Source organism: Heliangelus exortis, chromosome 3, assembly GCF_036169615.1.
Source record: "Heliangelus exortis chromosome 3, bHelExo1.hap1, whole genome shotgun sequence".
NCBI classification, from domain to species: Eukaryota; Metazoa; Chordata; class Aves; order Apodiformes; family Trochilidae; genus Heliangelus; species Heliangelus exortis.
In genome coordinates, this window is record NC_092424.1 from 104492413 (window position 1) to 104508496 (window position 16084).

Consider the following 16084-nt stretch of genomic DNA (forward strand, 5'->3'; position numbering starts at 1 on the left):
TCAGATCCCCTTGCTAGCTCCCAGAAATTAGGGCCCTGGTTCTAGCCTTTGCAACCTTTATCTCCTTGAACTTCCAGGAGGGTTATGGTGTGGAGAGAACTGTGAATAAGGTGATCCCTCCACAGCACAGTTTTGCAGATATGACAAAACTGGTGATTAGTCAGTTTTCCCTTCTGGTAATCCTGCTCAGGAAGGCTTTTTGATAGGACAGATACCTAAGATTGGTCTGTTGAATTACAGAAGATGCAAAAAAAAAATGAAAATTGACCAACGCTTCATTGTTGTTACTTAAGTATTTCTTTTTCCAGACCTAAATCAAGGATTAAATAACTTCATGATGTTTGCACAGGGAAATGTCTTGAAAGAAAAGTGTATAAATTAAGTAGCAACTTTTACTACAAATTCTCCAGATTAAAAAAAAGCACAAGGTTGCCAAAACTTGAATTACCTAAGAACTGTTATCCTGACTCTCCAGGAATTGGAAGATAATTACTTCTTCATAGCTCTTTCACCTCCTGAACAATTCATGTAACTGTGGTAGCAGATAACAGCAACTGTACATCTTATCCCTTTAAACTGACAGATTGATATCTTATTAATCACATGAGAATGGCAGAATTTAGGTTTTCATCTAGTGTATGAACTATATACTTCCAAAACAAAGATCTGAGCAAAGATTTATTTTCATTAAATAACTTATTTTTCTGGTTCTTCCACCAATAAACACCTCCCGAAAATAGTGTTTTTATTTCCTCATTCATGAGTTAAACTTTCCACCAGCATTCTTGAATTTCTCTTTTCCAAAAATATGTTGAGCCTCTCTCTGTGTAAGAAATTACACCTGGCTTTTTAAAATACTTACTGTTTGTTTCCATTATGTTTATATTGATTTTTCATTAGTAAATTATCCCAATATTTGCTCTCTTATCAATTCCTCTTTTATGTGTTTTTTATTTATTTTGAGACTGCTAAGTCTGTGGATTAAAGACTTTTTTTTTCAGGGAGGGAGTAAAGAAACAGTAACCAAGACATAAACTGCATGAGCTACACAGCACAAGAGAGTTTGCATGGTCTGATTTGATCAAACCAAAAAGCTCAAGCCTTGCTATGGGTATCAAAGTTAACTTCTCTGTAATTTACTGACATTCACATCTGCTTGAAATACTCTTAAACAGGTCCTGATTAAATTTGTCTTTTTTACCCCATCAACTACTGCTGTACATTTCACTGTCTTGAAATCACAATTCTAATGACCAAAATCTATGGCAAAACAAATCTGCTCTTCAGAAAGCAACCCTAATGAATTGCTACCCAAATGATAAGCTTGTTCATTTCCTAAAAGCTGACCATCCACCATGTTAATAATTACAGTGCAGCCATTTCAAAAGCATTGAAAGATGCTCATTATGTAATTTTCAGATGCTAAAATCAAGCCTTTTTTATGCTCAAGAAAGTTAAACTAAGTCTCTCCGTTGTTTCTTTCCTATTTTAAAAATGCAACCCAGAAAACTCTCACTTTATTGCACTCAATTTCACCAGATAGTTTTGGCCACGTATACCATATTTTTAGTCCATTTGACCATACACCATTTATTGCACAATCAAGCAAAGCAGCACTAAAGCATTTTTGTTACCGTTGCACCAAATGATTCTGTGTCATGCTCCTCCTTTGTAAGCAATATACAGGTGATACAGAAAACAATTCAGAGGTGAACACAGTAAGAAAAAATGTGTAACAGTTAGCATCAAGCTAACTGAACATACATTAACCAAAGGATATATTTATCTTACCATTTGGCACTGTATTTAAGAGAAATAAATAAACCAAACATTTTGTACTAACATAATTTGTACCACCTAAAAAAATCCCCCACCCCCTTTTTTTTTCCAACTCTGACTGATTAAATATTTGTTACCATTCTGATGTCATCCTGCTTTTAGCTTTTCTTTGGAGAAGTGCTCTAAATATTTCTAAAGGAACACTAATCTTTAAGGTTGCAGTTTTCATTAAGTTATTAGTAGCTACAAGGAGTTAAAAGACAGAAACATCTAAGTTCTGTGCTTTTTCGTTAATACTTTGTTGTTTGTTGGGGTTTTTATAAACACTGAGACCATTCAAGTGCCATTCTGTGATATGATAACTGCACGACACACTCAGAGGCAGATTCAGAATTTTACATTCCATCTTATTCTGCACTGACATGTGAAACAGTGTTTCAAGTAAAAAAAACACTTTACCTGAGGTTGATTTTCATCTGCTTTAGTTGCTAAAACACAGAAGTCTCCGTAAGTTGTTATGGAAATCAAGCCCTTGACATATTTCACATACTTCTCATTGTTTTTTGTGTCCCAAAAGACTACACAGTGCTCTGGACGATCGGGTCGGGTATACGCATAAACAACTGTATTGGAGCAGTAACCCCACTGCCAAGAGAGACAATTTTGAGAAAACCTGTTAGAAATTATAGGAATTCAATAATAAATTGTTAACAGCTGTGAAAGAAAGTTTCACATATACAATCAGTATTTAATATTCATTACCTGTCAAGTGACAAACTTTATTAAAAGAATGTGAACACAGCTCCAATAATAGGTTATTTGCATAATAATAAAGTGGCAAAGCAGCCTTTCCATCATGCAGAATAACCTATTGCAATCAGAGCACTACAGTAACTCACACCACCTCTTCCATACTAGTAACATGAGAAAAAAAGTCTCCCTTCACACCACAAAACAATTATTCATGTAACAATAAGGAGAAAGAGCAAAAAGGCAAAAGAAGAAATGGAATATTCAAACACAGTAACGCCCATGAAGATGTCTCTTGTTGCATTCAACTGATTTAAATTACAGAAATTTATAATGGAAATCTTCTCTAACAAAGCAGAAAAAATCTCAGAACGGAGGCAAAGCTCACAAACAAACTAAATATAAACCAACCCATTTAAGGCTGATTATGCAATTGTAGAAAAACTAACAGAATTCTAAGCACCAGCATTTCCTAGAGAGGAGAAAGCTTCTTAGGGAGCTGGCCAGAGGGGTTCCCACACTCTGTAGGGGATGACACTAAGATGATAACCTAAGACATCAGCAAAAGAACTTTTATTATAAATCTATATACTGAATGGTAATAAACTATCAAAATCCAATGGTTTTCACTGAAGTCCAGTTCTGTGGGAATTCAAACATAATGCTGTGGAGCATAACCAGAAAAACAGGAGAGAATATAAAAACAATACATTCCTGCAAACCACAATCAGTAAACACAGCTTTCAAACAAGGCAGAGATGTACAAAAAGTAATATGATAAATAGTGGAACTAGATGGGCATGGATAAATCAACATACTGGACACAATATTTTTAGTCCTGGGAATCATATCATTAATTTATTATGTTTTATTATCTTTCAGAGAGGCAACAGGCATGTGAATTACAATGTCCAATTAGATTTACAATGTCCTACTTGGATTTTAAAGAAAGTCAAGCTCTCTTTGGATACAGGATGAAAAATAAAAGGATTGGAATCAAGACAGGTTTTGACAACCAAGAGCACTTCCCACAGGATCCTTCTCAGAGATCCAAAATGGAGCTTATACTATTCTGAACATTCAAAATTTATATGAAAGCAGTAAGTTATGATTTAACAAGACAGTAAACTGTAAATCATGCTTGCCGAATCTAAAATGGATTTCAAGAAGCAGCAAAGTACCCCAGAATGCTGGATGATGATAAAAACTAAAATCCAACATAGATCAGAACATCAGAAGAAATTTAACTAGAGCTATAAACTAAATCAGTATTTCAACTCCAAAAAGATACTATGAAACAATTACTAAATTTCAAAAATTTCTGCTTAATTCATAATTTTAACTGTCATATTAATTTAGAACCCCCTTTCTCACATTGTGGTAATACTTAAAACTCCAGGAAACCAGACTAGTTAATAGATTGCTAAAGTGATACAAACACTTAATTTCCAGGTCATTAATTCCAATCCAGCCTAAATTAATGACTGCTTTGAATCACTAACACTTAATGGCTGTCACCTTTCAGAATATCTAGTTCCTAAAAGGGAGTTACTGGTATCATCAGAAAGAACAGAGCAGCAGTAATGTACATTATTTACTGAAGGGCTGCACATATCATTCAACATAAGTATATTGAAAATATACTGAAATCTACAGGTTAAGAGTTTATATGCTGCAGAAATAAATTTACTAGATAAATTGATTTGAGCACACCTTTTTCCAAGGTGTGCAAAAGGAATTTTTTTACGTGAAAAAAAAGAGAGCTTACACATGCAGTTCCTAAAAAGAAGGTTTCAAAATGTTACTCATTTGCAAACTGTGTCAGCTCTGGAAATACACACGGTCTCACAGATACTGTTGAGTTTAGGAAAAAGTAATAGGCCTTTGTTCCAGCTGTTACACATTTCCCAGAATAAACATTAGGTAGCATTTCCTGCAAGACTAATTTGCAGCTCAAATTTCCAAAGTCTTTTCCAACAGATTTACAACAAACTATTTGAAACTGCTTCCTAGCAAATTTGTGCTTGTAACTCCCTGATCAATGATTTTTCATAACTGAGTGGAACACTAAATTTCAATATAGCTGCAGTATGTTACTCAAATTACACTCTCTCTTTAATCAAACTCGTAACACACAGATGATTAAAGAACATCTCCTGTGCTGAAAAAAAAAAGTATACAATGCTGTATACTGTATAGTAATCAGTATTTTTTGTTAAGCTGTAAATTCAAGTGATAAAGCCTTAGGTCTTTATAAAAAAACAAACAAAATCCATATGGTAGATGACATAGAAGTAGTTAGAATTAGGTGAATTCACACTTGTAAAAAGTGTATTAGGAAATTAAATATTAAGTAGAATGTGCACCTAGAAGGCTGCATTCATAGTGCTCAGGTTTCTGCACAACTCTCCTGGTTCAAACGGATAATTCACTACCAAAAAAAAAAATGACAGTAAGGCTCAAACAATTCCTATTGTGTCACTCAGCCCACTTAGTTTAACCCAACAGCAATGAAAACACTGGAGCTGAACCTGCCTGACAGCCTCCGTTACTACCAGATTTAGAATCCTGCCCAATTCTGTTAATATTAACAAAGCACACATCAATTACAAAAATAAAATCACAAATTCATTCTAAAAGCAAAGGCTAAGTCACACCATCACTAAAATGCTCACATTCCACTTAAACTTCAAGTCAGTTAAAGCTTCAATTTTATGTTAAGCATTTACTTGTGTATTAGTGAAAGCTACTTTTTCAATCCATTGAGAATAAATAACAGGCAACTTATTTATATTAGTTAAGTGCCACATTACTACATACCTTGTAATCTGGACGAATGTTTGCAAAATATATGTAAGAATCAACAGCTAATGCAATTTTCAGTCCACTTCCCTCCCAAGACAAGGCAGATACCTGTTTGCCAGGAACTTTCAGTGTGCGCAAATGCTTGTGTCAAACAAGGAAAGAAAAGGATTCTGCATTTATCACAGTGAAAACACTATAAAATGCACAACAGTTTTGACAGTTGATGAAACCTAAACATAAATCTTCACAGCACCCATAATGACTCCTAAATTACAATGCAAATTCAAATAGTGGGGAAGATATTAAACATGCATTACCGTAAAAGCATTATTTTGCCCAAATTCTTTTTTTGTCAGAGAGAAACAAGAAACAGAACTTGAGTTCAGACTCAAAAACATGAATAATAGATGGAGAATGACAGTATAAACATTTTTTTCCTTTGGTTGGTAATTTGAATCACCTCTGTAATTTAAGACCCTACTAGAGTAACAGTAGGACTGATACTCAACATGCTTCAGAAGTTTCATTTATACTGGAAATCAGGTAGTCTGTTGTTGTGCAACATCTTTAACTACAGCTAAAAGTTTAAGCAAAAAACATATAGCTAATCTATGTCAAGAGTATCCAATGTATCAACTGGAGAGGTACATTATTTGCAGTAGTGCAATGGACATTTTCCTCTTCTCTATTCCCTTTCAAAAACATAAAGACTAAGAAAGGCAGTTAAACACCCATTTACAATTTAAGAGCTGGCAAAGAGATACACTTTTTTTTTTCATATCTTTATTTTGCTGTAGAGTATGAATTTGAATGAAAGAAATAACATTTTCAAAACCTATAAGCTTAGTTCCACAAAGCACTTATTTGTGGGAAGCTTTTTGTTTTCAAGTAATATAGGTGTATGTAGTAAAGGATAAACTAATCTACTACTTACAGTAAAATTTTGTATAATCTTAGAGTCTAAAAAGTACATTTTACTGATTTTTATGCTGGCTACTGACTTGCTGTTCTGAAAGGGTACCTTGTTATCTTTCCAGATCCAGATGGATATCCTAGATACAGCACATTAAGAACAACACAGCCCTACATTTTGGCAGCCAGTAGTAATGAACCCTTAAACAAAACATACTAAGATATAAAGAACATTTAAGTTCGTTAAGTACATTAAATACTTTTACCTCACCAAATGGAGTATAGAACTGCACAATGTTTACATCTTTATCTTGAGAAGCTGCTTTCAGGGAGCCTGCCACAGCCAATACACTTCCACAGTGGTTCCACTGAATGCATACTACATTCATACCAGTGTCAATCAAAACAGGATCTAGTTTTTAGAAATAAACATTAAGAATATAAACAAAAGGAGACATTCTGGGCCAGGAGTAGCTCAGTAGTTAGCACGACACTTTTTGTACCTACTGTGGTCATTCTCATCTCTCATTATCTGGCATCTTCCATTGTCATAGCAGACAGCAAGACAAGGACAATCTGGTTCAATGTAGCCTCTTGTACCATGATACCAGTGTATTCCAGCAATACTGAATGCTCCAGTTATGTTCACCAAGCAACTCAGTTTCATCTTCACCTAGACAGGAATGGTTAATTACTTTAAGTCATATACAACACACTATTTACAGGAATATTTTCTGTCTCTACTGATACCTTACAAAAGACCAGATGTCTGTGCAGTTTTTTTCCCGTCCCATTAAAAAAAATTACACATTCTCAAAATTTTAAGTTTAAAAATCTTCCTTATTCAAAGCCAGACAGATTAAAACATATATTTTAATTATATTTTAACTTTTATGTTGGCATTTTCATTCTTTGAAAAGCATCTTTAAAAAACAAAAAAACAAACAAAAAACCCCACAACATGTGCACACACAAGGAAAACAACGGGAACTCTGCAAAAAATAAAAATAACTTGAAACCATTCCTGGCTAAAAGGAAAATGTTTATTTTTTTTTAAATAAAAAAATATATTTTTTAAAAAAATAAACATTTTGTCAGCTTTTTCTTTATAAAAGTCTCTTGAATACTATGCAAAAATAATTGGAAAAAATAAGTGTCCAAATTAGAACACAATTAAGGTAAATTTACTTTTGTAATAATTAACCTCATACATCTACTAACAGAGATAAGGGCTTTTACTGAAAGATAAGAGCACATCTGGATCACTTTCTGGAGGGCTACCAGGTAACTTATGGAAGGGAGGAAGGAAGGGAAGGAGGGGAAAGATGAAGGGGGAGCACATAACCACACATGTGGAGGAGGGGGCAGGGACAACAACTTACTTAAAGAATTTCAATAATTTACAGCACATGCCAGAACTCCAGGACTCACAATGTGAGTAATGGATACTTTCTTAGGGAAGGAGAGAGGAGAGGGAAGGGGAAAAAGGGAAAATTAACCATAATAGGCACTTAAAAGTCAAGAACTGGTTCCAAGTACACTGCTCTTTTCAAAGTCAGCATTTTACTTCTGTTTAACATTTTTATAGAGTCATATTACAATATTCCAAATAAGAAGATAAAATAGATATGTAATATGAATTTGTAGGAATGCAGAAATATTATATGTTACTTCCTTTCTTCTTTGAAATTATTACCAGGTTTTCTCTGAAGCATGTAACATTCCTTATGTAATAGGAATGACAGAAGCAATAAGAAAATAACCTACTGTTTTATTCTAAAAGCACACCAGTAATTTGAACATGAGCTACATCTAATTTAGTCAGTATAACCATATATCTTTTTACATTTTCAGTAACTGTTGAAAGGCTGTAGGCATTAGCTGATGTGATACAGGTATTTCTTTTTAGCTAAATGAATATTAAATAGCTGCTGCTGCATAAGTCTTGAATAAAAATTTTGTGCACAAGACCTTATCCAGTTCTCAGTACTGAAGTCAACCGACTAAATTAACAAACACAAAATAAATTAAGAAATAAATTTTGATGCCTGTGGAAGTTAATACCTTTTTTATAAAACCATGAACTTACAATAAAGTTTCCCTGATTGTCATAAATGTGAATCTCTCCATTTGCCATTCCAAAGAGCAAAACTTTGCTGTCAGGAGACCAGGCCACATGGCACAGGTGGGTCCCTTTTAGGTCTTTTCCCCAGATGCGATTGCCTGTGGCAGAACATTGATTCTACTTAATAAACACACCACAAAATTAAAAACAGGATGCAAGTTACCAACATAAAAAACTAAACAGCGAAAGAAAGTCAAAGCAACAATTAGAAAGTAACTATTAACTGTTTCTGTCTAGAGAAAGAGCCACCTATGTACATAATACTGAAAAAAAAAGTAATACTACAAAAATTAACAGAGCTTAAATTTTACCATCCACTGATCCAACAATCACAGCTCCATCTTCATACACAATGCAGATCTTCTGTCCATCAGCATTCCAGTTCATACTCCTAACAACGGATTTATTTCTGTTGTTAATCATCTCTTCATACCAAGCACCTATGAGCAGTGAGTGACAAACTGAGTTATACTTCTGATTTGATCATAGAACCATAGAATCATTTTGGTTGGAAAAAAACTGTGAGATCAGGTCCAACCATTAACCCATTAACTGCCAAGTTCACCACTAAGCCATGTCCCTGAGCACCACAGCTGCAGGTATTTTAAATATTTCCAGGGATGGTGACTCTATTGCTTCCCTAGGCAGCCTGTTCCAGTGCTGGACAACCCTTTTGGTGAAGGAATTTTTCCTAATCCTCTAGTGGATTTTAGGTGCACACTAAGACTGAATACAAAGAGTAATATTACTCTCAATTAAAAAGGTATGCAAATAGTATGATAGTTTCTTACCAATATGAACTCCTGAGGTTGTTGAAAAAACACCAATAAAATAATAGACATGCAAAAAGCTTATAGAAGTTTCAAGCAAGCAAAATAGGTGTGCAATCAAATGGAGGGACCTGAGAATGGTGTAAGTAAATAGCTTTTAAGTAAACAGGAGACAATAGTTTACATATGATGCTGCAATGTAATATCTGACAAAAAGCTACAGAACCAGTAAGTTTTGGAAATTAATTAAAACCAAAGTTTTTCTGCCCTTTCAGTACAATTCTAAGAAGACTATGCCACAATTTCCCCCAGACTACCCCAACATAATTACCATGAAACCCACTGTTCAGATGTGAGCTACCTTATTTCCAAAAAAAAACCTGACATGAGAAATTAGAGAAAGGAACCAAAATCTGAAAAGGGCCCTACAGGAAGAGATCTGCACTTTCATGATTTCAGAACTGACAACAGACAAGGAAATGCAGGCAGGGGGAAAAACTATGTTTGATAAGAACATCCATTAAGTAATTTACTGGTTCTTGTCCAAAACTGAAAGATTATTTGTGAAAGTAGCCATCACATATCAGGCAGAAAGAGCCACTGATCAAGTGATACTCTTTAGTGCTCAAATGAGAAGCTGAGCTGAGATTTTATCATTTTTATCACAAAAACTCCAAGAGAAAAAGACAACCCTTTTAGCTTCTTCTTATTTTTTTCCCCAAGTGTGCTGAAAAATTGTTTATTTATTAGAGGTTTGTTTGCTTTCAAATGAATTTAAATGTACCAAGGGAGTACACGTGTTGAAAAGATCAAGAAACATAAAAGCCAATTACAGCAATATAGTGATTAAGTCATATTAGATCAGACTTAATTAAACTTTTCTAAAGATTGTTTTTATGAAAGTATTTAATTGATGTAATTGCTGTTCTAAGCAGGGTTGCTAAATTCTTACAGTCCTATCAGTATGTCTGTACCTGATGCACTTTGCAGAACTATTTAAATATTCCAATGACATCCAAAACAGACCCATGCAAAGAAGCACTGATTTTTATTGTTGTTGTTGTTCAATATGCTATTTTCCTTCAAGGGAATAAAGTGACAGAGATAAGAAAATAAGAAATTTAGAGCAGTTTACCAAGCATGTGACTAAGAACTGGTATCTTCTCCTAAGGTAGCTCTGCAGGACAAATGCCTTTTTATATGTGACCACAGTACAAAAAATACAGACATTATAATAAAATCTTGGAAATTATTTTAAATGTATTTTGAGCTTTACAGTCTGCACATAAGAAGTCTGGAAAAGAACTGCAGAATTTGCTGGGGAAAAAAAAGATTTCTCACAACATGGAATATGATCCCATCTCAAATTTGTCCTGTAGAATACCTTTATACAGCATCCACACAATGATGAGTCCATTTTGATCACTGGTTGTCAGTTTCTCAAACTGTTCATTCCATGTCACCACTTGCACAGAACCTAAAAAATTATTAAGATTTGTACACCACGAAAATAAGTTAATAAAAAACCACTACATACAACTCAATCAACCTGGAGCTTTTCAGAAATCTGCACTACTGACTTTGATTTAGTGTTAGGCATTCTTTCTGTATCACTCATTTCCTCTTCTAAAATAATAATAAAACAATAATAAAATAATAATAAAATAATAATAAAACAATAATAAAATAATAATAAACCAATAATAAAACAATAAAAAAATAATAATGAAATAATAATGAAATTACTCCCCCCTTTTGCTTCTGTATTCAAAGGCCTGAGTAACCTCCTCTTCAAATTCCACTCAGAATATTGCTTTAATAAGCAAAACCCAAATAACAGTTTTGTGGTTCCTGACCACTTCTGACATGTTATTCCAGAAACCTCACAAAAATTTACTGTCATAAAAGCAAGAGAATTGAGCAAGGCTACATCACTTTGATTCTCAACCCCATAATTGACTCAAGGATCATGAAAAACTGACTGTAGATTTTTCATGAGATAACTTGGTAAAAATACAGCCACGCTGTTACATCCCTGAGTTAAATACTACAGCAAAGTTACTCTGGCAACTTAAGAAAAGCTTTTTTTTCTTTTTTCATTCCAATAAAAAGTGCATTAAATGTGCAAAGATACTTACCACTATGGCCTTCAAGAGTTTGATTCACAGAAAGATTGCTAGGAGCTGCAAGTCCTTTTATTTTTGCTTCATCTAAAAATAATACAAATAGATATAAAATCAGCCTAATAAGCATATACATTACTGTGACTCCATCAATGCCACAGCTCTAACCACTATTTAAATTTAAATAAAATTATTCTCTTAATTATATGTAAATGGTAACTGCAGGATGAATTATTCACCCTTCAGTTCAATGTCCTTGCTATTCTCATCTGTCATCCAAAGTCACATCCTCTTTATTGTCTGTCAGTTTTTCAAGGAAAAACAACAAAAAAAAAAACAACAAAAAATTACCATTGAATTCCACTACTTGCAGTTTTAAAAGAATTTGAAAATGTATTAATTTTACTTTTCTTGGAACATATAACTTTAAAAAAATACACAAATTCCTCAGTAAAGTAAAGAAGATAGCAGAGAACACTCCAACAAAATCAAGGAATAATGGGATAAGTTCCAAAACAAACTAGAACCAATAGGAGAAAAAACCCACCAAGCCAAAAATTAAACATATGCCCCCCCAAAAAAGAAGCAGTAAAGAAAACTTCAGCAGATACAGCAGGCAGACAAATTGCATTTAACAGATGTAAGACAAACCTGGAGGAAAAACATTCAAAGGAAAGTGAGACCACATTCCATGTTTATGCAAATACACAGCTGTGCACGTAGTGATTTAAAATATATGCAAAATCATCAAGTAACCTGTGGAATGGCTTATAATTTCAGAATTCTGAAGAGTCGATTTTTTTCTTGGAAAAAAACCAAGAAAAAGACTCTTTACCTGTCTGAGTTTCTAATTTTAAAACTTTCAGTAATCCATCTTCTCCACCACAAGCTATGTAACCTTGATCCTTATTCCAGGAAATGCATCTCAGTTGAACATTACTAGGAATTGCAATCTGAAAAAGGAATATTTTTAAATATTTTGTATTCCTACACAGTTCAAAGAATCATACTTTAAAACACCATATTTGAGCATGACAAACACACCTATGCTAGCACAAGACACACTTATTTTTATCAACAGATAATTACACGCAAAAAGAATCACAGAGTATTAAGGATTGGAAATTATCTACCCCAAACACCCTGCTGGTTCACCGAGTGCATGCAAAAATAAAAAGATAAGCACAAGAGAAACTATGTAAGACAACACTTGAGAAATCTGCACATAATTACTTATGTGCAGCAAACAACAGCCGGACATTTTCAAAGCTGTGCAGAAAAGGTGCCATGAGCTGAAAAAGTCCTGAGAAGAATCCGCAGCGCCCAGGATTTAGCCAGGATTTGGCCTCCTGCTGACAAGCTACGTGTATGCCCAAGTCTCCTGGGGGATCAGCTGCTTAGGAGGCTGCTGAAGATCAAAGTAACCCCAAGCCCCAACCCAGACCGAGAGGGCGCGGACACACAGAGCAGAGCAGCACTCTGAGCAGGGACCACCAGCGCCAGCAGAGCTACAGGGGCCGCAGGCAGCGGGAGGCCTCCGCGTTCCCAATCCCGGAGGCTCCCCAGGAGGGGAGAGCGGGAACTCCGCCTGCCCCGAGCTCTACCTGCCCCCAACCGCCCCGACTTCCCTCCGTGCCGCAACAGCACCTTCTTGCACAGGTAGATGAACATCCTGAAGGTGCGGGCGGGCGGGCGAGCGGTACCGCTCCACAGCGCTGCTCAGGGCGGGCCCAACGCGACTTCCCTGGTAACCGCGTCACCATGGCAACCCCCGCCGGAAGCTTCCCCCTCCCCGGGCGCGCGCGCCTCTACTTCCAGGAGCGTGAGCGGAGAGAGCGGACGCGTTTGCTGCCGAGCGCCCCCTGGCGGCGCTCCAGGCCCTTGGGGCGGAGCCGAGCTCTGGCCACGCCCCCAGGGAGATCCTGGGGCCCGGCCCGCGGTACCGAGCATCTGCGGGATCCTGGGGGGACCCGGCTCTCTGCTTCCATGCCTGCTTCCCTGCCTGCTCTCCTGTTTCCCTGCCTGCTTCCCTGTTTCCCTTCCTGCCTCCCTGCTTCCCTTCTTCCCTGCTTCCCTTCCTGCTTTCCTGCCTCCCTGCTTCGCTGCTTCCCTGCTTCCCTGTCTTCTTCCCTCGCTCCCTCCCTGCTGACAGGGATGCCGGTGGATGGGGTTCCGGAGCGGGGAGGTGTGTGTGGGGTGGTTTTCCCGCCCCGGCCGTACTCGGTCTCGGGTGGGAAGCAGTGGTGACAACAAGCACGGGCAGCGCGACCGGGAAGGCAGGGGAGGAGCGGCTGGAAAGCTGCCCGCAGGAATCATAGAATCATAAAATTGGCTGGGTTGGAAGGGACCTCAGAGATCATCAAGTCCAACCCTTGATCCACTACCGCTGCGGTTACCAGCCCATGGCACTGAGTGCCACATCCAGTCTCTTTTTAAATATCTCCAGGGATGGAGAATCCACCACTTCCCGGGGCAGCCCATTCCAATGCTTGATCAAAAGGATCTGGGGCTGAATATGAGGCAGCAGTGTGCCCAGGTGGCCAAAAAGGCCAACAGCATCCTGGCTAGTATCGGACATATTGTGGCCAGCAGGAGAAGGGCAGTGATGATGCCTCTGTACTCAGACACTGGTGAAGCTGCACCTCGGGTGCTGTGTTCGGTTCTGGGACCGTGAGGGTCTGGAGGGTGTCCCAAGATGGACAATGAAGCTGGTGAAGGGTTTCAGAGCAGGAATCGAGTAGCTGATCGACAGAAGAGGGGAACATGAGAGATGCACAGAGGATGGTGTGTCCTGTGGTTTCTGCATCCCGCTCTAAAAATTCTCCAGTCAGGAGGAGCAGAAGTGCCATTCCCCCCGGGGCACCCCCATCCCTTTCACAGCAGCCAAGCACCCCACAACACAAAAGACTGAGATACGAGCAAGTTGTTCAGTGCCAAAGGAGGATCACCAAGTTCTCAAAGTTCTCAAACCTGCATCTTGTCAAGTTCAGCTTTCTCCCCTCTTCTCAGAGAGGCTGTCTGGAAATGTAGAGAAATAGCAGCAGCCACAGGTTATCACCACATCATTTTATTGAACAGGCAGCAGTGAGGAGGGCTGAGCATCCAGCTTTTTGACTAATGCCAACTTAGGTGCACAAACCTAAGACAGGACTGCAAAGCAAAGCTGGCTGAACCCCTGGAAGCATTTTAGAGCTAAATAAGAGCCAAAAGTAATTTAGAAAATGCTTGTGGTCAGGCAGTTAGGCCAGATGATCTTTGTGGGCCCCATCCAACTCAAATATTCTGTTCTATTCAGAATAAAAATAATTTTAAAATACCATCCAAAAATATCAAATTTAGTTAATTTTATAAGTTCTTTGCATTAATCTTAAAGTTCTACTAACCCAATAAATAAAACATAATTAGTCATTCCATATAAACAAGTAAATCCATATTTAAAATAAAAATATTCAGTCAGTAGGACATGTCCTGCTTTAAAGAAATCACTTATATCACCTTGGAATTTTAGCTTGTGCTAAACATAGTTAACAAAACACAAAAAGAAAGGACATAATTGGTCAGAGGAACTAATACTATCATTTGCAACATAAAATGGAGTTATGAATACTAATGCATGAAACAAGGCACGCCCAGCTGAACAGTTTGCAAGACACATTTGGCCTCCAGGACAATTTTCCACGATCATATAAAGTTCTACATCTCATCTGACAACTGCCTTTATTGTAAATGGGGATGATGTCATCCACTTCCAGTTGCCAAGAAGTTGAAAAGTCAGGAATTACAGCTACAACTTGTTTATTCTTGCCAATTATAAAGGCCAAGGCATACTCTGGTCCTATAAATCCTTGTATAATACCCAGGTCTTATCAGAGGATGAAAAAAGCAACATGAAAGCAAGCAAAATGCTGGATATAAAACTCCATGACTTACAGAAAAAAATACACGTACACAGCAAGTTGCTGGGTTGTCCAATGGTGACTTTAATTGAACTACAGCAAATTGATATGAATAGGGAGCACAGACTAGAGTTTCTAGCCTCATTTTTAGCCCTTTCTGAAGCTGTGCCCCATGCTCACCTGTGCTATTTGTATTGTCTTCTAACTTAAGAGTACTGTATAGACATACCTGAAGTCTCCCTTGCCTGTGAACATGAAAACTGAACTTCATCCCACAGATTTTCCATGCAATCTGTTGTATTTGTTATGTGCAGGGCATGAAACAAGTACAGATGTCTTGTAATACATCCTTGACATAATATTTTGTGTAGTTATATTGCAAAACTCTACAAAATACAATGGATTGTTCAATTCTTAAAAAAAAAATTCTTTCCATCTGCAGAACTACGTAAATATAGTTTCTAAAGCATCTGGATTATAAATGCTAAGTGGGCAAAAGGAGTGGATTCCTATAAAAAAATTTTCAATTATTAGTTTGTGTTTTATCCTACAAGCCCAGTTGACACAAACAGTCTCTGTGTTATGACAATTGAAATTAATTACTAATACCCTAAGTAAATCTTGAAGGATGAAAAACCTTAAATTGAAGGATATCTTTCATCCTTCCAAGTGTTAGACAACATTATTAGTAATTGAAATCACTATTGAACCTTTTATCTATATTAAAAAGGACTTGAAAGTTTCAAAATCAAAGAGTTCTTTTTCAACTATGTGACTTGGGGATAGTATCCTTTCTAATTAAGAGGATTTCTTCCATTTATACCTCCTTTATCTTTCAGGTTTTGTTTTCTTGTTTTTGTTTAACCCTTTTTTTCATAACATATACCCTCTAAGTTGTATAAAAAAAAAAACTTCAAACAACAG

The 16084-nt window shown here is 36.8% G+C and overlaps 1 protein-coding gene across 2 annotated transcripts in view; it reads right to left on the minus strand.

Moving 5' to 3' along the window:
• Nucleotides 1-13068, minus strand: part of WDR35 (WD repeat domain 35) — a 39182-nt gene extending 26114 nt beyond the window's left edge. The window contains exons 1-11 of one of the 2 annotated variants that reach the window (XM_071741996.1): nt 12912-13068; nt 12100-12217; nt 11280-11351; nt 10526-10618; nt 8683-8811; nt 8336-8469; nt 6754-6919; nt 6513-6658; nt 5350-5475; nt 2239-2424; nt 1635-1667 (exon numbers count right to left, since the gene is read on the minus strand). In XM_071741996.1, the coding sequence (XP_071598097.1) occupies nt 1635-1667; nt 2239-2424; nt 5350-5475; nt 6513-6658; nt 6754-6919; nt 8336-8469; nt 8683-8811; nt 10526-10618; nt 11280-11351; nt 12100-12217; nt 12912-12935 (1227 nt within the window). In that variant the 5' untranslated portion in view covers nt 12936-13068. The remainder of the gene's footprint in view (nt 1-1634; nt 1668-2238; nt 2425-5349; nt 5476-6512; nt 6659-6753; nt 6920-8335; nt 8470-8682; nt 8812-10525; nt 10619-11279; nt 11352-12099; nt 12218-12911) is intronic. The other variant, XM_071741997.1, reaches the window with a different exon arrangement.
• Nucleotides 13069-16084: the final 3016 nt, after the last annotated feature.